At 41.1% G+C, this 27,210-nt stretch overlaps 2 protein-coding genes across 6 annotated transcripts in view; one reads left to right on the top strand and one right to left on the bottom strand.

The window, feature by feature from the left end:
- Nucleotides 1-1,732: 1,732 nt before the first annotated feature.
- Nucleotides 1,733-9,408, bottom strand: GID8 (GID complex subunit 8 homolog). Of its 2 annotated transcripts, none has more exons than XM_065032378.1 (5): nt 9,269-9,408; nt 7,924-8,053; nt 6,566-6,762; nt 5,855-6,052; nt 1,733-5,525 (listed from the first exon to the last, which is right to left on the bottom strand). In XM_065032378.1, the coding sequence occupies exons 2-5, from the start codon at nt 8,039-8,041 to the stop codon at nt 5,352-5,354; spliced, it is 687 nt and encodes a 228-aa protein (XP_064888450.1). In that variant the 5' UTR covers nt 8,042-8,053; nt 9,269-9,408; the 3' UTR covers nt 1,733-5,351. The 2 variants fall into 2 exon arrangements, with proteins under 2 accessions (XP_064888450.1, XP_064888451.1); XM_065032379.1 differs by lacking the exon at nt 9,269-9,408 and adding an exon at nt 8,724-8,974.
- A 1,688-nt stretch (nt 9,409-11,096) lies between these two features.
- The window catches only part of DIDO1 (death inducer-obliterator 1), a 54,423-nt gene continuing 38,309 nt past the window's right edge, over nt 11,097-27,210 (top strand). Inside the window, exons 1-3 of one of the 4 annotated variants that reach the window (XM_065032364.1) lie at nt 11,097-11,236; nt 12,837-12,971; nt 26,535-26,722. In XM_065032364.1, the coding sequence (XP_064888436.1) occupies nt 26,558-26,722 (165 nt within the window). In that variant the 5' untranslated portion in view covers nt 11,097-11,236; nt 12,837-12,971; nt 26,535-26,557. Of the gene's footprint in view, nt 11,237-12,836; nt 12,972-15,779; nt 15,943-26,534; nt 26,723-27,210 lie in introns of those variants that run through there. The other 3 variants (XM_065032366.1, XM_005499586.4, XM_065032365.1) reach the window with 3 other exon arrangements.

Raw genomic sequence — 27,210 nt, forward strand, 5'->3', positions numbered from 1 at the left:
CACAGTCACATAGACCTGCTACCAACAGAGAAAACAAACAATCCAACCAGCTTTGGTGCAAGTGGAAACCGAGGGGAACCACGTGTAGTAACCACAGGGCTCAACCTTCATCCTGTTGCAGGCTTTCCTTCCTTTATTTGGACAGGAAACTGGAAACTATAAAGAAAGTAATTTTATTCACTCTGCTACTGTGCCCATTTCCAGAAGAGGGAGCCAAGTCATGGTAAAATGCAGCCAAAAATCAGAACCGTTGTTCAATTGGTTGTTTTTCTAAATAGTGTATATGTTTGAAGCTCATGAGTGCTGATGTAACTACAGAAGTGAAATGTGTGTAGTACGCTCAGAAAAGAACTGAAAAGGTAACCACAGATACAGAAAATTATCATTAACTCATTATTAACTCATAAATCATTAACTCATCCCCATGGATGACTTAGTACTGTTACGTCTCACTGCTGTGGGATGCAAGCACCTTCAACACAGACACTGCAACATTTCCTACTGACTTGCTGAAATTATCATTCAATTTGGAAATTAGGCACATCACACAAAGCTTTCTGTACTTGTTGTACTCTTCTAGGTCCTCTCCTTGCACTGCTCAGCATCACCTCCTCAATTAATAGCTTGTTTGACTAATTTACTTCTCACGTAAGCACCTAGTTTTACTGTAAAAAATAGCTGCAGTTTAAAAAAGTGCTCAAACATAACATCCATCACATATGGATAAATAATTTCAAAAGGTGAAAACAAAGACGTGGTTCCTTTTACTGCTGCGTAATTTTCTAGAAGCCAACCTCCCGCCAAGCTGATTAAATGGCAAATGGAATCGGTTCAGAAGACAGGTGCTGAGTAAAGAAAATGATCTTACGCAAGAACACAATCTTCTCTGGTTTTTCGTGTTCTGTCAAAAGATTAAACCAAACAAAAGATTATTGGGTTAATATTTCAGCTGACATTTACTACTATTGAAGTTTAGCCAGACAATGGCTGTATTATTTGAAGATTTTATGAAGTTAAGCACAGATCAAGGCCAAAGGGATGTGAAAGGAGAAATAGCCACACACATTCCACAAAGGGCAATTTTTGTCCCTGAGACGATGTTCCAACTGCAGCTTCAAAGCTCCCGCTCACTGAGAGCGGCTTCAGTGCAACTTGTCCGCACTCTGAAGAAAACACACATGGTTTCTAGTGCTAAATAATGCAACTTTGCAAACCCACCGCAGACAGCAATACGCTGAAAAATAAGCAAATTATTGGAGAAGTTGGTGTTCAGTGGACAGCAACTCCCATGCCAAAACTGAGCCAGGTGGGTGTGAGTAGCAGCATCCTGTTGGAATCCCCAACTAACACATGAAAGGCGGAAGGGAGAGGGAAATAATAAAAATAACTTCTAGCACCTGGACACGTCCATTAAGAAATAAATATCATTTGGAGGGGGTTGTTCACAAGCTTTGTGTTTTGTCAGCTGTGGGACACTTGCTCACAAAACAGTGATAAACCTACTCGTCCTTTTTCATTAAGAACATTATAGCAAAAACAGATACTGACCAGTGACAGGCTTCTGGATGGACGAGAGATTCACAGTGCAGGTTGGAACCCATCTCAACTTGCTGTAGCCTAAAGGCAGATCGGGCGCAAAAAATACGCATTTCTATTCTTTGCGTCAAGGATGTTTTCAGCTGCTGTTGGCAGCAGGAAGCCCCATTATCCGTGAAGATACGACACACAGGGATCACGCTCCAACTCAATTTAATAAGCTTCTTAATGAACTTGGACAGAAAGTGGTTTGAAATAAGTCGAGCAACACTCAACTACTAGTCAAGGATTTTTTTTTAAGTAATGCTTTTAAGCTTATACTCAAGCATACAAAGCATAAATTTTACAAATTAAAAACAATAAAGTCATCCTAGAATAACATCATGGCTTCCCTTATATGTACAAGGAGTGGAAAGCAGACAGAATTCCTTCCAGGTAATTTCACACATCTTCAATGCTACGTAATTGCTCTCCACATTCATTTCCATTTTTCTTGCAGTGTGGGCGGAAGGAACTGAAAGTGTTTCAATGAAATAACCTTAAAGAGCGAGAGGTGCTTCCCCAGGTTCCAAGCTGTGTACGTTTGCCTCTTCAAAAGCCTTGAGAGGAAAAGCTTTACTTCAAATTCTGCTGTTGGTTCCTGTGCAGCAGCCTCTGTTTTTCCAGCTCTATGAAATCAAACAGTTCAGTATTTCTCAGGAAGTACCACCAGTACTTCATCTTCATGGAAACCCAGTACCTCCCACCCTTCCCAACTGACTCCTCTGTACAACAGAAGCAACCACAGTTTAGCTCAGATTTGACAGGCAGAAAAGTAACAGGGGAACAGTGAAGGTGACAGTTACTGGGGAGGCGAGAGGTATTGGAAAAGCAGATTTGTAGCCTAATCAAAACACACCTGATACACAGCCTTTCTGCAGAGGGGATATTTACAACCCAACTTCTTCATGTCCACAGCGTTAATGGAAAAAATAACATTTGCTTCCAACAAAGGGAAGGCTGGGGGAGGAATGAGCGTAGTGCACCACGCTTAGTTAACAGATTGGTTTGCCACCATTGAGTTGGGAACAGATCTTCTTACAAAAGTTATTTTCATCTTGTTCTAAATTAAGTGGAACAAAATACGTATTTTTACACTAAAGCAAACTGATCAAAGTGGCATTTAATAATATTTGTTAAAGTGGTTATCTAACAAAAATGGGTTAACAAAATCCCATTCATTAGTAGTCACCAAATAAGACATTTCTCATGCATATGACAAAAGTTCAGTTGTGTACTGAGAGGTCTGTTTACTGTGTACAATATTTCCATAAATTATAATATGCTTCACAGCCCCTACCATTCAAGAATATTTCAAACAGATTATATATTATATTTGTATATGCAAACTATTTTATATACACTAATATAAAGATCCTTAGAAGTACCATTATCACTACCTTTCTGCTTTCTCTAAAATGCATAGCTTTCGAATATTTTCTTGCAGTTACCAAAAACTTTACAGATTAAAGCTGCTTATCAATGTGGCATGTTCATAAAAACAAAGTGAAATAGTTCTATACTAATTTTATATGAAACCCCTTAAAAAACGTGTTTATTTTTTAATGGAAAAAAAACCCAAGCTAGTGAAAATTCAAGTAATCTATGCTCGATCTTTGCCCAAATACTATATGAAATTAATGTAGCGTTCTAGAAGTACAGTGAACTTCTCAACCAGGACTGTAATACTGCATTTCTCATGGAGAAAAATGCGAGTCATGCCACAAAAACACACCACTTTCCACTTCATCCAGGAGAAGCTTTAGATGAGATTTAACAACACAAGTGTCAAAACAGAGGAAAAGCTGATCAGTTACAGAGGAAGAAATCTGAGCTATTCCAGTTTTGTTTCTGCAGTTTGTTATTAAACAAAGTTACATTAACCATACAGTTTCTCACAAACTAAAAGTTTATACATGGTTTTTAGACATCAACCGAATGGAAAAGGGAAAAATAAACAAAAAGGGAAAAAAAAACCAACCCAAACTCCACAACTGTTCAAAGTTTAGTGTGAGAATAACCAGCCCGGGTGAAGGAAAGCCAGACCGCAGCTGCAGCTGGGGGGCTACTGATCGCTTGTTTGTCATGTATAAACTTTAAGACTCGGTATCACAAATGCCTCAAAGTGGAGAACAGCACGATCAGTAATAAATGGGAACAAATCACTTTGTTATATCCATCATCTAGCTTAACCTTGGCGCTCGGCTCTCTAATAGCTGCTTAATAAACAACAGTTTCCCCCCACAAAAAATAGCTACACGAGTAAACAGTGTTCACAGTAATGCAATCAGTAACAGGTTTTGTTATTTTCCATAAGTCAGGTGTATCTGCAAAGCTTTATACAGTTTAATGCATAAGTATTCCAGTAAAATTAAGTGAAAACTAAGTTTCATTCTACAGGGTAATATCTACCATACAAGACTAGATTATGTACAGTATGGGACTGGTGTGACAACTGCCCGTGCCTCATGATGTTCAGCTATTTCACCCATCGGTCTTTGTTCAGCAAATCTCTAAGAACCTGATATACGGACCTAAAAATCTAGAGATCGATGTGGCAAGATTAGTGCTTACTACCACTGGATATATACCAGCGTACAGTGCTGAAAAATTAACTCGACCAGAACATCCCATACCCAGAAGATCACAATTTGTTGACTTGAAAGTCTGGACTTGACATGTAAGACATTAAAACTATAACCCTAACTGGAGTGAGAACAGTCAGTAAACAAATACAGGTGAAGATGAACTGCATCTCTTCAGAAAGGTGAGGAAGAATCAAGAGAATGGAGATTTCTCATTTTAGACAGCCCTGCTCTGCTCAGCTCAAGGCATGAAAACAGCCCAAGTAGCTCTAAAACTACAATTGTTTTTTAGCAAGCATAAAGGCAAATCCTGCGCAAGACGAGGCATCAGAGGCTTCAACGAGCATCTCTCCCCCCACATCATTTCCTAACACAAGCACGTCTCCCAGCTTACAAACATCCAGTGGCCTTCAAAGCTTTAGTGGAATCACTGCAGTGTCTACAGCTGCAAATTTAGTATAGGGGGAAAAGGCCCCTGTTAACAAAAACCCTCAAATGCCTCTGGGGCCATTTTGGTCATTTGCGAAAATTAAGAAAAAAAACCCAAAACTTATTTCCAACAATACTCCTCCTGAAAAGATGGGTGACTGATCCATTATGAACATAGCTCTCACCATATAAAGCACCAAAAAGTCAGAAACAAGGAAAAAAAAAAGTCCTTAAATTATGATTTACAAGTTTGTACACTATTTCCTAAGCAAAACGGTTGATCTTACTGCAAAGTTTATAGAGGAAAACTTGACCAGTTACTTTTAAGGGGAATGTATATCTGGCTATAACTTAAAGGTAGAAAATATTCACTGTTCTATATACACATTTCAAACAGGAGACAGTTAAACTTAACTGAATAGTTGCCAATATAACTCCGTGTTAACTCACCGGCCACTAAACTAGGCATCAGCAGCCAATTAGAAAGCTTGAGTTCTGTACTTTTAAAAATGCTATTTTATATCCTGTCCTGTTTTTAAAAATGTATTATAGTGCATAGCCTAAGTCAGACTTTCAAAGAGATACAGCGCCTTTCAATGCAGTTTTTGCAGCATTTAAAAGGGACTTTTCTCCCTTCAAATTAGATGTTCATTGAAAAATCTGAATTGAGTGCTGTACTGTAGTAAAAATATTTCAGTCACAGACTGATATAAACGTATACTGTGCAGTACTAAGATTGTTTGATGTCCATCTGCACACTTTTTACTTGGGTTCTTCAATCGTCCCCTTGCTGAGGTCTGTCATTTTGGGATATTTCACTTTCTTCTGGTCCAGCTCATTCTGAGCCCACAGTAGTAGCTTCAGCAATTTTGCCAGCTTGGGTGTTGATTCACGATTTTCATAGTCTAGAACAGCTTGATTAACCTCACTCCATACCTGGAAAAGAAATACTGGAGTTCAGTAATAGCTTTCCTATGATTAACAGTGCAAATGTCACGCAGACACCAAAAAGATCACAACTTGTCCACTAATTCCTAAAAAGTGGGTCCGGACAAAGCTCTCTAGACTCTGAGCCTGGAGAAAACAAGGAAGAGAGCCAAGGAGTTGAATATATTAGCACCATTTTTTAAAATTTTGCTTAAGAAATACTTCTGTTCTTTTGCATACCACTATACGCACTTTTTCTAAACATTTCAAAAATATTTGGACATCGTTTTCACCACATATGAATAAAAGACATCGATTTCCTTTTGAGAAAGGACTACCTTCTGTCGCTGCATCATGTTCAGCAAGTCTCCAAATGGTGATTCTTCGGGATTATCAAAGGCAAGCAAAGCCAGCGTACGCTCCATTTCTGTCAGGCATTCCCTGCTCTCCTCGCCTTGTTCTGCTAATTGGGTCTGAGCAAATTCCAGAGCTGCTTCTGTCTCGCGCTGCCGAATCAGTTCAATCAAATGCTGCTGCTACATGTGAAAGACAGAGCAATATTAGCTACACAATTAACGAATATTCAGTATTTCAAGAGTGCAATCTTCAGACATTTAGTGTGCAATTCGAGACAAACACTAATCCATAATTTGACAGTTTGAGGTCAGTTCTTCTCAATGTTTGAGACAAGGAGCAGACTCGTCTACAAAATCACTGAAAAAGGTAACCTGACGCTTTTCAGTGACAGGTTTTGAAAAGATGTGTTACTAAAGGAACTACTAGAAATTCAGACTAGCAGTAACTGGCAGTTGATAAGTCCACGGGCACAGCGGCTGCTGCTGTAAGTTTTCACGTCACTAATTGTATATGATGGTTCTTGCATTATGCCACAAAGTTTCCTATTGCTACAAAACGATGCCAAGAACAAACACGTGAAATTGCATCCAGTTCAGGCACAAACTTCCCAACATACTCTTAAAACATGCACTATTTTTTCTAGTTTCTCAGCAACCTCTCAAACAAAGATGATGTTTGCCACCCGTCCTTACCTGCAAATGAAAGTAAAGATATCTGTTTGTATCTAGCAATTCTGGATGGAGGCTGTTTATTAACGCGATAGCTTCTTGAATCTGCCCTTTCAATATCATTTCTCGAATTTTTATTCTTTCATCGAGAGTCTCTAAATCAACACTGGGTTCAATTCCAGACTCCATTCGAAATTTCTCTGCTGCTTCTTTAAAGCCCTCTGAAATAGAAACATTTTAACTATAACATATACTCAATGAAACACTTTTAAAAAAATATCAGCTTAAATGAAAATATTTGAGTATTGCCTGTGGATTTGGGGAGTTTAAAGATTAGGTCTAAACTTGTGAAAAATTCCTATCTGTTTAAATAGACTTTATCCAACAGGCATCTAACAGTACATGCTTAATTCATTCCTAACTCAAGTGCCCTCATTCTTTAAGGATGCACACAACTTGTAGTCCAATACCTCTTAACTTGAAAGCTTGTTTTTTACTTAAACAGAACAGAGTACTTATTCCAAAAATGGGATTTTCAAAATCACATTTTCAAAATTTGGGCAGTTTTTCTTCTCCCCCTAGTCCCCAAATCTGTGTACACAGACCAAGCAGTTTTACTGAGAAGAAACAAAAAAAAAAAATTTTGCTTTCTCATACCAACACTGTTTTTTTAAAAGCTGCAACTGCTACTTAAATCCTAAGTCATACTTTCATACACACAAAAACTATTTATGCCACTAAGATGCTCTTCCTTCATCCCAGAGGCTTCACCTACACACCAATGTAAACAGGGGTGTAGATCGGATGCAGCCGCCCCCGCCCTGGCGCAGCTTCCCGGGATGATACGCAGCATAATTGCTTGGGGCAATTTCCCAGCGTTTTTGATTGTTCTAAGTACAAAGTTGGGCTCTATGCTGAAGGGGTTAATATTTTTGGTCTCAAACTATTTTGACACCAGTGCCCTTTTGGAGTTTGTCTTTCCAGCCAATTAAAACTTGCTTCTGACAGTTGTTCTGTGCAGCTCTCAGAGTGCTACTTAACAACTGTAATATAGCTGGATCTCTGGTTTAATGGCACAAAATAGGACAACATAAAGAAGTGTGTCATGTTTGTTAAGAACACTTCAGAAAATACTTTATTTTCTGTGTATTTTAGCGGGAGAGTTAAGGTTAATAAATGTCAGTCTTTGAATCTTACTCAGTTTTCACTTAAGAGAACATAAGAGCAGTTGCACATTGCTAAGAGAAGCCAACAGCAATCACTGAATCCTTAAAGCCCTAAATCCCACTCCATCTAGTAGCATATTCTAGCCCAAACCGTCTGTCTTGATAAAATAAGTGACAAGCAGTTAAGAGCCTCCTCGCATTACTACTCATTTTTACCTGTAACAAGGTAGTTCATGATAAGGCGGTTCATGTCCGCTCTCTGGATATGCAAGTTATTAAGTTTTTCCATCCATTCATCTTTCGTGATTTCATCAGGTTTTTCTGCATAACTCATCCTGGACTCTTACTACAAGAAAATAAAAGCATCTCATTTAACACGGTTCAAAAAGAAGTAAGTTTAATGTGTATAAGCTCTGTGTTACTACCATCTTTATATAAAATATTGTTTATGAGAGCTTTTAAATTAATAGTCCAAAAGAGCTCCTTTTCCTCCCAAAACACATTTTTCTTTTTCATCCTCGCTCCTGCACTCTTTCACATCCGCTCATCAGTCACTAAAGCTGCTTTCATCCATGGTCAGAATAAAAAAATCAAATACCATCTTATTGTACATACTCTTAAGTCCACTCCAAACAAATCTCGTTTACAAGTTATACAGAACATGCGGCATCACAAAGTGGCACAAGTGAATCAAAGAGTTTGACAGCTGGCCAGAAAAATTGTAACAAACCGTTAAAGCAAAGACTATGCAAGCAAGACTTGCTTTAAAGTTTTCACCAAAACCTAGACAGGACAGTTCCACACATTGTATAGCTACAAAACAGTACATGACACATCATCCAATGTATCATCCAACTTAGAAGACTTCCACTAACTTAGCTTTGCTGTCCCCGAAAGTACTCCAGTCAACACCACTAAAATGCCATCTCCTAGGATTTTTCTCAATCACATATTTTTTTCAGATTTGCAAGCAAAGCACTTAGCTAAAATTTAAGCCGACTTTTAATCATTTCTACCTTCAAGTCACGATCACAAGGGCAGCAAAGGGAGAGGAGAGGCGGCAACAACAACAGCAACAGGCTCCGCCGCCTCTCCCGCACAAACACGAGCGGCAGCGCGCCCTCTCATCCCCGGCCAGTTTCCAACAGGTTCTTCTCCCTCTCAGCTACCGCCGGCCCCAGGGAAGTCGGCCGGCAGGACCAGCCCGGGACGCTGAGGGGCCGACTGCTCCCGGGCCCCCCGTTCACGCCGCTCCCAACCACGCGACAGGGGGACGGGGCTGCGGCGGCTCCAGCCCCGCGCGGTCCCCGCCCGCCGGGACACCCCGACCTCCCCTCGCAGCGCCGCGGCCCCTGCCCGCCCCCCACCCGTGAGGCGCTGCCCCTGACCCGGCCATCCCCGCGGCTCGAGCCACCCAAGCCCTCGGCCTCACTCGCCACAGGCCCAGCGCCTCCCCGACACCCAGAGCGGCCGCCAGCGGGCCGACCCGCCCGGCCAAGGGAAGGGCCCCGCCAGCCCCCGTCCCCCGAGGGAAGGAGCGGGCCCGCCGGCGCCATCTTACCCAGCGCGCCGCGGTGCCGGCTCCGACGCACGAACGCGGGCCCCTCCGCCGCCTCCGCCAGGCCGCTGGCGCGCGGATCTCGCGAGAACAGTCCTCTCGGCCAATCAGCGCCCGGAGAGGGGCGAGAACACGCAACCATAGAGTCGACCTTCGGGATAGAGTGTACGTGTGGCCGTGTGGTACACCCCGGCCGGGGGGAGGTAGTACCATAGAGGCCGCGCGGGGCGGCGGCGCATCAGTAGTGTACAGCTGGGCCCGATCCCGCCGCGGCCACCGTAGCGCGGGGCGAGCGGGGCCGCAGGATGGCTGCACCGGGCAGCCGCTGGGACAGGGCCAGCCCGTGGGGATGGGCGCACTGGAGCAGATGGAGACGAGGGCCAGGCCTTGCCCCTGTCCTGCCTCCTCACGGCTGCACAGCCGTCGGGACAGGGCCCGTGCTGGCTCCGCCATGCTGGCTGTGCCAGCAGCTGCTCGGTGACTCGTGTTCCCCTGACGCTTGAATAACGTCCGAGGTGACAGCGGGGACCTCCCTGGGAGAGGGACACCAACCCCGAAGCAGAAATTCCCTGTCGGGCCGCTGCCCGCAGAGCTCACCCTGCCAATCTGCAGGGTTAATGTAAAGGGAGAATCACAGAACGTCCTGAGCTGGGAGGGACGCACAAGGATCGAGTCCAACTCCCGTCCCTGCACAGGACACCCCACGGTTCACATCGTGTGTCTGAGGACATTGTCCAGTCTCTTCTTGCACACTGTCAGGCTTGAGGCTGTGACACCTCCCTGGGGAGCCTGTTCCAGTGTCCAGCACCCTCTGTGTGAAGAACCTTTTCCTAATGTCCAACCTGACCCTCCCCTGGCACATCTTCCTGCCATTCCCTCGGGTCCTGTCATTTGTCACTAAAGAGAGGAATTCGGTGCCCACCCATCCTCCGCGCCTTGTGAGGAAGCTGTAATGGCAACGAGGTTTCCTCTCAGTCTCCTTGAAGCTGAACAAACCAAGTGACTTTAGCCACTCCTCATACAGCTTCCTCTCCAAACCCTTCACCAGCTTTGTAGAAGGGCAGGAATAGGTCCCAGCCCAGTGTATCGATGTACAGTTCCACCAATATCCATGACTGTCGATTGGCCGGACTGTGAACCGCGGGAGCTGAGCGCTCCGATTTATGATTTCTGCCAAAAATCCACATTGGCTGCTGAGTTAATAAACCTGTTGTGGCAAGATTCAGTGGGGTTTGTGGGTCAAAGCGCCTCCCAGAAAGTCCAAGGCAACACCTCAATTTACATATTTAAAAGAAGAACAGGCTTAAGAGGTACTTTTATGTGTGAAATGCTGCAAATGATATTTTTCAGGAAAACATAATTTCACACGGAGAGGGGATATAGATACAATTACTCATTTTTCACTCTCGTTTTTGTACATGTGCCATAAAGTGCGGCCTCCAAACCTCACTTTTGTTACAATTTTCCCTACATTGAAATGGAGAAAAGCCACGATGTAATCAGAAATTTATTATTCTAATTTGTTTTCCCAGACTAACCTCCAAATTTATAAATACTACAGAGTTATGGACAAAAAGCCTGCAATATAAACACTACATATCTATATATCAATACATGCCATTAGTTGTTAGCCGCGTGACAAAGCTACGGCATGACAAGGATTTCCATTGATCAGGCTTTAATCTAAAAACTAATCGCAATGAATTTCACTAACTGGGAAATACCAACATTCAGGCTCTGGTTTTGAAGCAATAGGTTTGTAAACCTCCCTGTGGCTCAGCTGGCCTGGCTGGTTCTTGTCAGCTCCTCCCTAAAAGGCGGCGTTTTTCAGGAGATTTCCATAAAGAGGAAGAGGGGAGGAAGAAGCTTCGCCTTGGGGCGACTTCCTGGCTTTTCTTTTGCAGAGGGAAACGCACCCGGAGCAGAGAGGAGGCAGCAGGGTGTAATTCGTACCACAGTTGCTGTTTACAGGTACAGAATAAGTGTAATCGCTTTCTAATAAGTAGAATAATATATTGACTAAGCTAAAAATGTGAATGTGTGAGCTACTGTTTCACAGCCTGCTTCATGGTGTGGTGCTAACACCTGCTTTTTCAATCAAATGCAACAGGAATTTACCACTCTATTGTACCTGAGCTGAAGCAAAGTAGAAATGGGGTAAAACCAGCTCCTGACGTGTGGTTTTGCTTGTCGTGAAAAACAGTTTAGGGTTTTTTTTTTAGGAGTTTTTTTTTTTTTTTTTTTTCCCCTGACAATAATGTTAACAAAAATAAGTTTGTAATGTCTTTGTGCAGAATACCATGGCCAGCTGCCTTTTCCTCTTTTTTTTCCCCTTTCATGTGCTTTCTGTAGCTTTTTGATGGTTTTGGTAATGTCAAGCCTTAAAAACTGAGCTTTTGTTTCAGAGGCTTTATAACTACCTTAGTTGCAGCAAACACACTTTGAGTGTTACTATTGAAGCATTTTCTTACAGAGTCTGAAAACAAAATGACTTTCTAATGCATGAATTGTTTCTATTTGGTTAAATAATAATAAATAGTGCTACTTGTACTGGTATATTTTTTTGATGGTAGTATTGGCCCAAAGTGATAAAATCCTAAGTATACAAAAACTTATAACATTCCTTTATCTTGCACAGGGCTTTTTTTCCCCCTACTAATGATCTGGGTGCAATGGAAACTCTGCATGTGTGGGGGATTGAGCAGTATCTTGAGTAATAAATGACACATATTTTATACTAACTCCTGATAAAAGTCTGCCTAGTCACCTTTTGTATTCCCCTCTTTTTACTTGTATCTCACTGAATAAACGTTTAATCATCCCATGTACAATACCTGCCGCTGTCTGTCGTGAAGAGGAACATTTATGTTCCCTGTGCTTCATAGCCTGGAATACTCAAGGACTTGGAAATACCAAACTTGCATGGCTGTTGTTTGTTAAACCTCACAAAATTAAGAAGGGGGTTGTGCAAAAAGCTTCCTATATAATTTCTCCTTTTCCTGGCACTAAAAGCCCTTACATTCTCCTCAAAGTTGGAACCAAACCTTTCTTTCATTACTCAAGGAAAACCTTGCAGGATACTTTTGTGACTCTGGATTAGGTATCGAATCATAGAATGCATGGAAACAAACTGCTTTGCTCTTGGGAAACTCTCTTGTGGCTTCAAGATTCCACGGTCCTGCAAGAATCTTGAAATGAGGGCAGTAATATGGGAAGTTGAACTTTTGGGCAAGACTACAAAACTGAGATTGAAAGAAACATATAGTAACTAATTCAGTGCATTTTATAGAATTTTTATATGGATTAAGGTTTGATAAATCCTAATTTCAAAAAAGTATTTTGGTCACTGATATTTGGAGTTGATTAGACTGAATCCCAAACCAAATCACTAATTCCTGGAGACGTCACAAAAAAATCCCTGAAAAAAAATGTATATATTGCAGGGGGAGGAAGAGTGTTTACCTAGAATTGGAAGGAAAAGAATCTGGAAGTTTGTCATCTTGTAAGAAAGGGGATTGCTTTATTTAAATATGATAAACTCTCAGTAAAGTATTTCTTTGTGCTCCTCTAGTCTGTATGACAAATGAAGTATCGGCAGCCTCAGTGAATCAAGGATGCAGAAGATAGACTGGATTGAACACCTGACATATCTTCTGAGTGATGTGCTGAACTCTGAGGGCAGAGGCCTCTTTCTACTAAAAAAAAGGTAAAGCTGGAGCACAGCCAACAGAAATCAGTCTCTTCTGACTTTTAATTATTAATCTGTTGAAAAAAAGGGGAAAAAAGAAAAAGGCAAAACAATGATAGAGATGGAGAAGGGAGGAGAAATCATCCCTACTCTTTTCATTGGCTAACTCTGTCTCTAGCTTTAACCTGGCTGCTGAAATAATTGTCTGCCCAGAACACTGAGTGAGGAAGGACTGAGAGAAGGGGTGAACATAAAGTAAGTATTTAAGGGCTTTGCACCTTCAAACACTGGAAGAGGTCACCACCTTGGTGAAGGGAAAGGCGGGTGAGAGAGAAGTGACACCCTTGGTCTGGGGAGACATCTCTGCAACACAAAGATGATGCCTTAGTGCCTGTCACAAATAGCTTATGGGTCACATGAAGACCCTTGTGTGACATACTGCAAATATAAGTAAGGGCAATTTGTAGACACTCAAAGTTTGGAACAAATAATTAGGGAAACCCAAGGGGTAAACAAAGCTCTGTCAGCTGCAGAGGACAGTCTCAGTGTACAGACTGCTTATTAGTGGAAAAGGTTTTGGAAAGCAGTGGAAAAAAGTTGTAAGGAGAGTTAGTGCTGAGGGATTTGTAGATATCTTAGCATAAGCTTCTCTGGTGTTTAAGGAAAGGTAGATAAGGTGCTTTATTAGGCTGTTTTAGAAGCTGATTAATAGTGATTAATCTCTGCTAGGATTGCCCAGCAATGTTTTTAGTTCAAGCCAGTTAGAAGGTATTGTGAAGTTATATTAGAGGAGACCTAAACTGAAAGAAAACTCACATTATATGGATCACCAAAAAAGCTCCTTCTGTGTGCTGCCAGGAAAATGCAGATTCAGACAAGTAGTCCAGGAGTAAATCTCCCAAATTAAGGGAAATCAGGCTCTAACAGGAAAATAATTAGGAAGGGAGTGAAGTGGGGAAAGAACTGAGGTGCTGAGGGTTCCATTAAGTGAAGGTGACACAGGTGCTTAGTCAGCAGAGACAGATACTCTGATTTGGGCTCTAACACAAAAACTGAGTTTTTTCTGGGTTGAAAGTGTTAATGTGCTTTAGCTGCTGTTCACTGGGTGTGTAGAATGAATAAGTATTATGTTAAGATGGTGTAAACCTCTTACTAAATGTGTGTAAGAGGCATTTAATACCGGTTTCACTGTGGGATCCCCTATTGCAGGCACCTCCTGTTCACTGTTGGTGTGCATTTCCTTGTTTTGCATGTTCCCTTTCCCTTGGTGTGTAATTCCTGGGTTTGAGCACTCCCTAGATGCTACATTTGTCCATTAACATCTCTTTAGCTTTTCCCAGGACATAAATCATAGTGCGGCTTGATCTACTGAATCACAAGGTATTTCCCCTCCATGTGCTTTTGATTTATTGTAGTCCTGTAGCTGCAGAGTGAAAATTAAACTTCTGTTTCCCTTTAATAATAGTGTCTTGTACTTTTGCACACCTCTTGGTGTTCCTGTGTGAAGTAAGTATTAATATACTGTCCAGTTTTACAGGTGGAGAAAGAGGCTGACTATGCTATCAGGAAAAAGGCTAATAGTAGTGCTTCCAACATTATCCTGAGGTTTTACCACCAGAAGTCTTGTATAGAGTATTCTCTAGAATGTAGATTTTCAAAAGATATAATCAAATTACTCAATAGAATCCTGTAATGCTATAGAATTAATGCTAAGTATGTTTTTGCTTCCTCATGTTTTCACTCCTTAATCAATAGTAGTAAATACTGCACTCATCTGGAATCCAACTGCAATCAATTTTATCAACCTATAAGAAAAAATGTGCAGGATCAGGGTCAGTCAGAGCCAAACCTCACATTTCCAACTGCCTGAAAGGCTCCTCAGATGTTCAGGTCAGGAGTGTTTGCATGGCCTTGTTGGTCCCTTGGGACCCCTCAGCAGTTGTGATTTGTAGGTGTTTCTGCTGGTTAATATCACAAATGCTGACAGTGGGAACAATAGGAGTTAACTCTCTAACTCTTTATAGCAGCTTGGATCCTGGAGAGATATTTTTCAGTAGCCCAACCTTTTTTAAGGGTTTGTTTGCTGGGAAGTCTCCTTGCAGCAGATGAGCTGATCCAGTGAATACTTCCCTTCCACAGCACCCTGTACTTTGGACTCAAGGGAAAGGGTTATTGCAGCAATGCTGTTTGATTTTCTGAAGCAGATGGAGTAGAATAGGAAAAACAAAACCACCATGGAACGAGCACAGGTGGGAAGCAAAGCTGCTGTGAGCAGCCAGGCCAGCAGATGAGCTCCTCTGCCATGTCGATCCTGTGACAAAGCTGTACTGGAGTGTGTGAGAAGTCTCACTGTAAGCAAAAAGGTATTAGTGCTGCTACAATGCAGTTTTGCTTTGCAACTTCTCCAATAATGAATAAAACTGCAGTTCCTGTGAGGTAAGGTCACCCCGTGTTTTTTGGTGAGAAAGCTGAAAGCAGGTGTTGTTGATCTCTAGAACTCATCTGCAGCAGAAGCCCTGAGGTGACATGGGCGGCCTGCCTCGAGTTTTCCCCAGTGGCTTCAGGAACAGCAGGGTCTGGCTGCCTGGAGCTGACGGGATGGGGACTCCGCGGGCGGCCTCGCCTCTACGGCTTTGTGGAGAACGCCTGAGCCTCGCCCGGAGCTGAACGGAGGCGGAGAGGGGCGGGCGGGGGGTGACCGGGCAGGGGTCACGAGCCGGCCTTTTCCCGCCCAGCGCCCCGCGGTGAGGGAGCACGCGCCACCGAGGCGGGAGGCGGAGCCAACGCCAACCGAAGTCTTCCGAGGTGCCGTGCGCAAAAGCGGTGCGGGCGCTCTAGGCAGCCGTTGGTCGCTGACTCGCTGTCTGTGGTAGCGGAGGAGGAGCGTCCCCGCCCAGCGCTCGGGAGAGGTTGCGAGGAGGAAATGGCGGCTCGGCTCGGCTGAGATCCGCGGCGGCCGCGGCGAGATCGCCCTCACCCCCTCCCCGCGGTGAGTGAGGGAGGCAGCCGGAGAAGCACCGGGACGGGAGGAGAAAGGGAAGGGGGCCGCCTCCGCGGCGGAGGAGGTCGCGGAAAAGAGGCAACCGCCTCCTGCGGCCTGGACGCCTTCGGGCTCGACTAGAAAATGGAGGCGGGCGGGTGGTGCGGGTCAGGGCGGCCGGAGGGACCGCGGAGGGGGAGTGAGGGGGGTTAGCGCGGCCTGTTTTCAGGAGACCGCCGGTGCGGCTGCAGGGTACCGGCACACCGGAGGCCTGGCCCGGTTCCAGAGGAGGTCGGCGACTCAATGCGGCCCCCCCCCCCACCCCCGGAGGGAGCCAGAAGCCGCCGCCCCATGAGCTGATAAGGCGGTTGGGCCGGAGCGGAGCGGCCGCCTCCCCGGGCGGAGCGGGCGGGAAGGCGGGCTCCTCCATCTTGTGAGGAGAGACATAGAGGGGACGGTTTGTGCTGTGAGGCTGTGGACGCCGGCGAGCTGGCGTCACAACCGAATTCAGCCGCCTCTCACCGCTTCTCTCGTTCGTTATCACCGTTGCCGTAGTACCGGCCCCGGGGTTCGCGGCGTTGGCGGTGCCGATCGCCGCGGGGGTCCGGAAAACCCACCCGAAATTTCATCCCGGGGCTGGGGGCTTCGGAGGGTGGGGGGAAAATTAACCTGCTTTGAGGTGACTTTTCCCTGGGCGAAGGAGGTGATTTCCATATTGGTGAGTTATACAACGAAAGTTGAACTTTATCACGTTTCTCGCAGGGGAAAAGAGGAGGGGTTGGATTTTTAGACAGTAGTAATTACTGTCTGACTTTAAATATTCAGTAATTTCCCTCTCGATAACTATTCCTCATGTCTTGCACTATTAAATACTGTCTCTTGGAGGTGATGGTAGTTTGAGCTGCTAATTTTATTTGGCTTGCAAAAGCCATTTTTTGATGGTGACCCAGATTCGTTTCATACAGTTATTTTCAGTTTATACCTCCAAGTGATAGTTATATTTTAGTAGTGGTTTAAGAAGATTTTATCTTTTTAGCTCGGAAAGAACGTTACAATATTTTTAACATGTTACAAAATGTGTGTTACACTCTCCCTGCTGTTTGTATGTTCAGTAATTCAGAACAGCGTAACATGCTGTTTTTCTTGTGTTCATGTTTTCCTTTTAGGAACTTAAGAGAGACAAAAAATTCTAATTACTTTAATTTAACTCCAAAGAATGTATATAGCATTCATAGTTTCTCTAGTTTTTATGTATAATCTTTGATTTTTTTTTTTCAGAAATAGCTGTTTTGAATACTTAATCGTCACAGCCTTGTTTAAGTAAATTTCTTGGCAGCTGATATTCAGCTATATTTTGCTTTATTTTATGAGAACTTTTTCACTGCTTTTTGTTTGTGTTTTACACAGTTTTCTTAAAGGGTAATTTGAATTGGTTTAGCTTCAACTGTGTTTCTGCTTTTACAAACAATTTAATAGCTTTTTAAGCAATTTAATTGCTGGTCAATGAAAAATTATCTGTATAGTTACAGTACAAGTGTAGCATATACTGTGTTAATTGTAATAGATATTTTGGGTTCTGCTCCACTTTTATGCATGCCAGCTGCTTGTTAGCGTTGACATTTGGAACTTTCTATAGGAATAAATATAGAAGTACACTCAAAATAGCTGTTCAGTCAGGCCTTAAATTTTTTTTTCCCTTGATGGTTCCAGGAACATATTGCACATAAAGGATTTTTTAAATGGACTTTCATGGAAGAATAAAGGCTTATGTTAGCCTTCAGCCTATTTTGAGACCACATGACTCCAGTGATTTGCAAATCAAATAATTGTTGATTTCAAGACTAGCATTTAATTTTTTTTTTTTTTTTCAAAATTTCTATGTTGTTTTGTTTTTAAGGGGTGTTTTCATTGATTTCTACGGGTGTGTAAATGAAGTTTTTGTTCTGCCACAAATTTATATGCATTACAAAATACTTAAAGGTTTAAAAACTTTTCAAATATAAAATAATAGAGATAATTCACACAGTGCTTTGGAGGGTGCATTTCATATAACTAAGATGTCTTGAGTTTAAAAACCGAACAAGCTTGAAACTCCCCAAAGCAGTGCTAATAGAATTGTATGAGTCCAAAATAGTAAATAAAATTGAATAAATATTTTTCAGTGGGGGACTCATCAAAAGGCAGTGTTTGATCTAATTAATCCTGCTTCACTACTGAGATTTTTCTGGCAGTAGCTTATGTTGTTTCTGGTTTAAGATAGTAATTGTTTTTATCGTTGTAACTTAAAACTGTGCGATTTTAATTCTTTGTACAGCCTGAAAATTCAGCTAGAAATACTGAGCGGAGAGAGAAAAGGCAGGATTATAGGAGTTAAGCTGAGGGTTTATAAAAAAAATGTAATTGATAAAACTGAGGAAGAAGGGATTGAACTCAGCAAGAAGAAGATCAGATAGTTTTAGCTGACAGAAGTGGTTGTATCTATCTGTACTAGTTTTATGCTCTAGTGCACTTTTCTGCCTGGTGTCTCTTGTAGTGCTACAAGTAGTAGGACAGTATAGGATATTTAAGGAGAGGATTTTAATACCAAGTCAGATTGATCTAGTTTATGCAAGAACCGATGGCTTTTTTGTGCACTGTCAGGCTTTCCTCCTCAGTAGGAGAATCTTTAGTCTACTGTCAGTTAATGCTTTGAGGGTTGTAGGGTGGTATCAAGAGCATTGATAGACTTTGAAGTTAGGAAAAATCTTATTGCCAGTTAAGGAGCTAAGGCACAAAGACTAAATGTGCAGTATCTGTGTCCTCACAGTAAACTCTAAGAATTAGGAACTGAACTGTGTTGCTGAAAATGTATTTTCAGTGACTTGAAGAGGTCAAGTTCAGTAGCAGAAATTGAACATTAGGCAAGTAAGTAATATGCATTTGTAAAATATTTTTATTCAGGGTGATGGAAAAAGAAACAATAAAAGTTTATAATTGATATTTCTGTTGCCTAAACTGTAGCTTGTAAAGTTGGCTTTTACTGGGACCTTTAGAAGGTTTATTGTACAGAGATGGTTATGTTTGCTTTTTTAATTTAAGCTTTTGACCACAGAAAGCTGCCTTTTTTCTCCCTTAATCTATGTAAAAGAGAAATGAGAAAAAAAGGAGAACTGCCTACACTGGTGAATCTGCTCACAGCTTTTCTTAATGAGCAAAATCCGTTTGCCATCTCATTTTTACTTATACTATTCAGACGCTGAAAGCAGAAATAAACCTGACCAAAAGATTAAATTTTATTTTGTTGCCTTTAAGTAAATGTTCATTGTTGGGTCAGGTATGGGATTAGCTTACTCAGAAGAATGTGAATAAAAGGCTTCAGAAGGTATTATAGGAGTAGTAAAAAAGCCAAATGTCAGTCTGTTAGTAACACAACAGAGTGTACCTGCCTAGTCTTCTAAGCTCTCATGAAGCTCTGGACTAGAAAACACCAATGTAATGTATATAATACTTTTCTTTCACCTTAAAATTAATGTTTCCTCAAATGCAGAAAACACTGAACTGAATACAATTCTTGTGTATCAAACACAATTACGGACCTGCAGGTTGGCAGATGTGCATGGTCCTAAGTGCTTCATGTTAAAGTTTGATTTTTGCTAAAATTCCGTCAGTGCAGTTGTCAGTTCCAGTTCTTTGCCCAGCTCATGACCGGCAGAGCAGTGCTGGCAAAAGCTCTAAGCTCTGCACAAGCATCTTAGAATCTGTTTGCTAATGTAACTTTTTTCATTCAAGGAATTTGAGTGAACTTTCAAAGTCTTTACTTCCTCCTGAGATAAGCTGCTTCCCTGCTTGGAAGGGCCTGTACTCATGTATTGATAGAGCTTTGTTAGTTATTCCGTGTGCTCCGCACCAGGCTGGTGCACACCTGTACCACCCTGCAAACACACCACTTGTACAGGTAAAAGTTCAGTTCTGCAGGTGTCATTAGCCAGCTCTCTGCTGATTTGGGGCTGTACCCTTAACGTTCCTGACTTCTGCAGTTGTAACAGTGAATATCTCTAGTGTAGATACAATCACAGTCTTGTCTACTATTAAATAAAATTTTCATGGTTGCTGGATTACTGGTGGGCCTGCAGCTAAAGTGCCTTGAATGTTTCTATGAGAAAGCACTATTTAGCTGAATTTAGCAGTGGGAACTTTGGTTCAAAGAAGCACTCTTTGCTACTTATCTAGAATAAAGTACACTTGTAATACCTGTTGCTGTTCTCATTCTGCTGCACGGCCTCCTGAGTGGTCCATCCCTCCTTTGATGTATTTTTTTATGACTGTTCTGATCCTGTACGACACAATTTGAAACAAGAAATTTTTAAAAATGTTTTGTTTGGGAAGATGATTTTCTAGTTTGAAAGACATCCAAATAAACTTCAGTGTGTGTGTATTTTGTGTTGCATAAACTAGGGAGTAACTTCATGCAATTTTGCTTGGAGTAGTTATGTTGTACTGTGGAGTCGCTCGTTGTCTGTTCTAACTGCTGCGCACCAGTCTGTTCTGTGTGTGCGTAGTGATGTGGTTCTGTGCACACACATCGAATTCAACACTTCCAGGAGGTCCCACACCTGCTGCACAGGCATGGGGTTGCTGTCCTGTGCGTGCGGTTACCGTCGTGCAAGGCACTGGCCTCCTTAGGAGGCTCACACAAGGTAAGTGAGCAGCCTGACAGAAATCATGGGAAGCGTGATGGTGTATCCATTAGTTTCAGACATATGGTGGAGAGGGTTTATAATAATGGCTGACCAAAGACATTTTAATTTGGCAAAGTTAATGTATTATTACAAGCACAGAGACCAAATGAATGTATTTACTGTTTCTAAGGGAAGCTGTTTCTTTAACTTCTTGGAATGAATCCATTTGCTTAATACTTTAAAAAAGTAAGCTGTCAAATTGGTTTTCTATGAAGTTTATTGTCAATTTAGGATATTGCCTTGATACCTTTCTCAAGTGGAAAAAAAAGTGATTGTATGAAATTTATAAATTTATTGAGCCTGAGTCATTTTTCATGAGAGAAAATTCTAAAAGAAAATTGAACACCTGTTTTTGCATCTTTGGGGGTTAAAAAAAAAGTAGTTAATGTTTATATTTTAAATCTTATTAGGTGCTTTGCATCAGTGCTGCATCTTGGTAATACTTGGTATCATGTAAATATGCACTTAATGGGGTCTCTCGTACCAAGACAGGACAAATATTGTGTATAGTACCATGGACATTTGAAATAATTTTTCAACACCAAGCAAAAATCGCAACTTCATTCAAAGTCAGAAAGTCTGCAAACCACAAAACTTCATTGAAATGGTCTCTGTGTTTTTCCAGGCATGTCTGACAGTAGAAAGGTGGTAGTGACACTGCTGAATTATTTGTGGTACCACATCATGAAGCCACAAGGTCCCAAAAGTACCTTCAAAAATTCTGTGATAAAATGTCAGTGAGATTGAGGAAGGAGGTTTCAACAGGTGCAGAAGCCTCTGAATTATTTTTCTGCCCCACTCTTCCTCATGCAACTCTTTCTATCCTGGGGCAGCCTGATCTCCCATGCTAGCCAAGTCAGTTCTCTTTCATTACTTTTGGTAGGAACTTAGATGGGGTACTACCTAGTGCTTCCCAGTTACTGAAAAATGAGGCTTTACAAACACTGGAACCTGCCTTTGTGAAGGGAGATGGAGAGATGAGGGAAGAACCAGCAGCTCTGAGTGGAAGGGTGGGATGTGAATTGAGTTGTAGGTGTCAGTGGTGCCATCCCTGACAATACTGTGTTCTATGCATCTGGGGTTGAAATACTGAGATGCTAAAAGCTACCTTAAAACTAAAACCTAAAAACTACCTTAAAACACTTGGTGGTACTTTACCCTAATTTGGCTATATACCGCTGCTTATATTTGCCTCTAATGCATTATTTGAGAAGAGTACACATTTCTTAAATTAGGATGGGGTATTTCTGAGGAACATGACTGTATTAATGAATTGCGTATTACTTAATCTGCACTGTGCACATTTCAAAACTTGTTAATTTTTTTAAATGGGAATAATATATTGAGTCCAGAATAGGAAGGAATTACCTAGCACATTAAAGGTGTTAGTATTGTGGGTATGAGGTACTAGGTTTGTTCATAGTCTTAGAATTAATTTAGTGTGTTTATAGCCAGCATAGTGTTTACAGGTAAGCGTTACATTTTCTGTAGCATTATTTCTGTTTTGTTTTATTCTTCTAGGTCTAAATATAAGCAGTGAAATAATTCAATTTTATGCAAGTTATATTTGAAAGATCATGTTAAAATAAAACTTATTCCTGGCATAAAATCTTTGTATTTACCAGGGCTATCTGGACTTTTGACCTTAAACTGTGGCTTATCTATAGCAGTCACGCAGTGAGATAGTAAATTATTTGGCGGGCAGGGAAGGGGGTTCAAGATAAGAGCAGTTTTCTTATGTTTCCTCACATCCAGACTTGAGCCTTACAGCTGCTGCCTTTCACACTCTTCAACTCTCATAACTTCTTTCTTGTTATGACATTCCCATTTCACAACTTTCTGAAAGGTGTTTTCCTGTTTCAGAAGGAAAATACTTAAATCAGTAGGCAGTGGATACATTTTATATGAAAATAAAAGACCATGTGCTAGTTGTGGGAGGAGTTGGTGCACTGTATGATCACAGCATCTTTAGCACAGATGTGACTGTTCCGTCAGGTCTGTGCATGCTCATGTGCACCTACAAATGTCAGGGATTCTCTGCACCAGCCTTAAGACAGGCTTAGACAAAGCAGGTTCTCTTCAGAGCAGCGGTGGAACGTTGAAGTTTCATCACCTGATTTTCCCCTTGCTTCTCATCTAAGTAGTCTCCTCCTGTATCTTTGGTGAGTGAGCAGATGGAGGGAACTGCACCACGACCCGGTGTTATGGAACCTTTTCCAGTGCTGGTGCAGAGCCTGTTTCCTGCTGTTGTCAGGGGTCAGTGGATTGGACCTTTTGTCCGTGGTCTGAGTGGAGCTGCTCATTTATCTACAAAGTAGGTTTTGCCCTACTGACTTCCTTTGGGCTGCTTTTGTAATGATTGTTGATGCAAGGGATTAATTTTGCTGCTGCTTAGTAGAAAGAATACAGGTTCCCCAGATGTCATCTTTGACAAATAGGGATGTAGAGTAATTTTCAATGGGATCAGTCTTCTGAGTGGGAGCAGCATCAGCTAAGCTATACTTGCATTTCTTTTATTTGCCTCAGAAATTATGTCCTTATATGAGTTCTCAGCCAATTTTTTTGTATCATGTGATATTAAAAAGTTTGCTTATTAGGAATTTTTAAACTCTGGCCAAGCCCAGTGCTTCCTTCACAGGGAATAAAACAAGGAAGCAGTGTCAGTTGTGATTGGATTCACTGTTACGTCATTCTGGAATTGATTTCTGTCCTGTTCAAAACATCTTGCAGTTTTGATGTTTAAGAAACCTATCCTGGATGTTTTGGTTCCAGACAAATATCTTACATGTCAAGCCTTTTAATTCTGAAGAAACTCACAGAAGAATATACTAAAGGCCAGTTACAAGTCATTCTAACCGAAGCTAATATCTTGTATTCTGGCACAGACTGGATTTGTGTCAGGATGTGGAGATGAAACTGTTCACTGATTAGTGATTAACATTAATGACAGGATAAAGATCACAAATCTTTCAAATAGATTCTTTAAAAAACTATGTAAAATAGCTAGCAAGCTGAAACTGAAGAGTTTACCCTGAATTTTGGCATAGGTGGTGGTGGTGTTTTTGTTTGTTTGTTTGTTTTTGGTACACGGGTCCTCAGATGAAGGAGAAATTATTTCTTTTGGGGTTTTTTTAGTTCATCGTAAAGATTTTATTACTAAGCTGTCTTTCAAGAGCCTTTGTTTTCAGAGTGAAGTCTTCCTGGTTAACTGAGGCAGAGAATTCTTAATGCAGTTAAAATGACAAGTTCTAGAAAAGACAAAATCTTTATGCAGTCAGTGGACACACTGAATGTTTTATTACCTCTTCAGGGAAATGAGAGAAAAAATAAAAGTGGAGATACTGACCTGAATGTGTATTTGTTGGTAACTTGTTGATTTGACCTTTGTCTAAAAATGTAAACACACACAAAAAAGTGGAAATGTTGGTTTTATTTAAAAGCTTTGCTCTGTCATAATCAGATTAAAATGTTATTTTGAGACATGCCAAAAAGGGCTTAGTAAAGTCAGCATCAGCAGATGCAAGTGTCTTCAAAGTGCATGTCCTGCAGTTAACATCCCTCAGCCTGTGTTCCTGGCTGAGATAATCTCCCTTCCTTCTTGCCTGAGACCTGTGGGTTACAAAGATGGCAGTAGGTAGCAGTAATGCCTTTCTTGAGGTTTTGTTTGAAAGTGAGAGTACTAATATATTTACAGAAAAAAAGATTAAAGCTTTCTCTTTATGGATTGAGAAAGACGTGTTGGAGGATGAACTTAAATAATGTGTTGTGTGTTGTGAACAAGCGGTTTTGTAGTAGCAGGTTTTGGAATCTGGGAATATCTTTTCTGTCTCTTAGATTGGCTGCTGATACTGCTCTGAAATTTCTTCAAGCTATATGTACTAAAATCCTTACGGTTTTGCAGTAGTTAGGGAATCCAGAGAGATGCTGAACATGGGTGATGGCTTCTGGAGCCTTAAAGAGTGGGCAGCCCCGTGTTTTTGGGTTTGTTACTGCTTAAGAATAGTTGAACAAATTGAAATTAAAAGCTTGTGACAGTTTTGAGAATTTTCTAGGTCAGGATACTTTTGTGCTTCAATTGCTTCTGGAGTTTAGGTCCAGCATGAATTCAAGTGCCTAACTTGCGGGAACAGGAGCATTTTGGCTGCAAACTAATTGGGGAGGAAAAACCTGAATAAATGCTTTCTTGGCTGAACATTCTCAAGATACTGTGCATCAGCTTTATGTTCCAATTTTAGATCAGTGAGAGCAACAAGATCCTGCACCAGCTCAGCCTGTGTGAGGGGATCTTGTTCTCCATCCCGCTTGCACCTCTTTACACCGGTTCTGATGTTAGTTATTTTTATCCTTTTGGATTGCTCTTTGGTGGGTTCATTTTCTGCTGGATTCAGAAGCTGAGTCTCTACTGAGGAGTTGGGTGACTGACTGTATGTGTGGCAGAGACCATGTCACTGAGCATGGGAGAAGGGAGCAGGACAGGAGCAGCCCAGGTAGCATAGGATTGTACTTTGTTCTTCATAGTCCATAAATGTGGATCTGATAAGCACTGTGAATCCTTTGTTTAATGAGGACCTGGAGTGTTTTTTATGTAACCATTTAAATCAGCTTGGGGCTTGTATTGGCAAAGCATTCTTCATCTGGGAAGGGGGATGAGATTTTTTTTCCTTTAAGAAACTCTTGATTTGTTTCTAACTTTATTTATAGTAGGCCTTAAAAGCTTACACCTTTTCACAGTTGAGATCACTTATCACAGATGTTGTTAACCTAAGCAAAAGCAGAGGACATTTTGAATAAGCAACAGTGTATATGTTTATTATTTATATGTTTTTGAGATTCTTGCCTCAATTTTTCGAAAGGTACATAATATACTTTCTGTAGGTGACTTGGCAGCAAGGCAGGATGATGCCTGGTGGGAGCTGTCTATTTGGGGAAGTACAATAATTTTCAGTTTCCAGCTAGAATTGCCAGTTTTAGAAATGTGATTAATTTGCTGTATTAGGAGGAATAAGTCTAAGTTGATCATGGGCATTCACTTCCTTTAAAACAAGATAAACAGTTTGATGCTTCAGCTTATGTTTCTGTCAGCATTTTAACTACAGCTGAAGAGCAAACTGAAGAACAAAATGAACAAAAAAATCACATTCAGTTGGGAAGAGAAACAGATATTTGAAGACTTCCAAAGTTGCCTCATGTTGTAGTAAATATTTTTGCAGGCAGTTAGTAGAACATTTGCTTAGAAGTGCCAGCAGGCTTGATAGGTTTAAAAAGTGTAATTGTGAGCTTTTTACTTTTATGTTTTAATAATCTTTGATTTTTCAGCTCCTTTTAGGCATTTAAGTTTAACCTTCATTAAGATGCAGCTCTGCAAGAGCAGATTCATCACAAATAAGTTTGAAACTTGTTCTGTTTTTCATGAAAAATAATATAGGCCAAATGGCAAGAGGAAAAAATAGAGGTACTAAATAATAATAATACTAAGAAAACATACATTTTATAGCAAATGTTGGGGTATGCAATTTTAGTGTTTTAAGTGTACTGAATTTTTATACTTCTCAAATATGTAATTATTTTAAAATTGCAGTTCTGTTGGAAGTTTTTTCCTGTAGGTAATAGAGGTGATAATACAGGTAATAATGAAATGTAGTAATGCAAAAAACAGTATGATTCTTGCATAGAATCTCCTAATTTTCAATTATTATTTGTGTTAAATACATAATTGTGCTCTAGGAAGACAATACTTTAGATAATTCTTTCTTTAGTGTGTTACTGGATAAATGATTCAAATAGGATGCACTTTTTGCATGTTCTAGAGGCATAGTTTGTTTTCATAGTTTAATATTAGAGTTGAACAAGAAGTGATTAGCTGATTTTTCCCTCTTCCTTTAGGCATATCACTTAACAATGGTCTGATGTCTGATAAGTTGGAGATTCTGAACAGAGTGATTGAAAAGTTATTAAAGGACAGGAGAGTGGAAGAAGGTTCTTTTAAATCAGACTGTCTTCAGCCATCAGTGACTGACTCCTCGGATATAATCACTGATTCAGATATTGGACCAAAATCCGTATTAGAGCAGGTATTAAATAGCATGAGATATAGCACAAGGGACTTGAAAATTAGTTTATTGTATTTTTTTTCTCTTCTCTTTTTGGAGTGGGAGTAGTTAGCTGAGGGAAAGAATGTGGATAATGTATGTAATCCCTAATAAATGAGGTCTACCTTCTGCAAGGAAATACTGGTGTGGATGTAGCTATACACTCATTTTTTCCCTAATTCTGCATTTCCAGAGTCATGCAAATTTTGAGGTTTATTGGTCACGAAATAATAAAGTGATGCACTGATGAAAATCAGATTTGGGGTGGGCTTTTTCCCTCTCCTTATTGTTGAGATAGTGACATGGCATTGGAGAATACCTAGAGATGATACTTGCTTAAGAAGTAAAATGTGTTTCTAAACAGCAAAGGTGCTTTAAAATTTGGGGGCTTGAGAGAACTGAAGAAAAATGCTGTATTCTTTAAAAAGAAAAGTCAAGCTGTGTATTGGCGTGTCTGTGAAGGATTATGT

Source organism: Columba livia, chromosome 16 (assembly GCF_036013475.1).
Source record: "Columba livia isolate bColLiv1 breed racing homer chromosome 16, bColLiv1.pat.W.v2, whole genome shotgun sequence".
NCBI lineage: Eukaryota > Metazoa > Chordata > Aves > Columbiformes > Columbidae > Columba > Columba livia.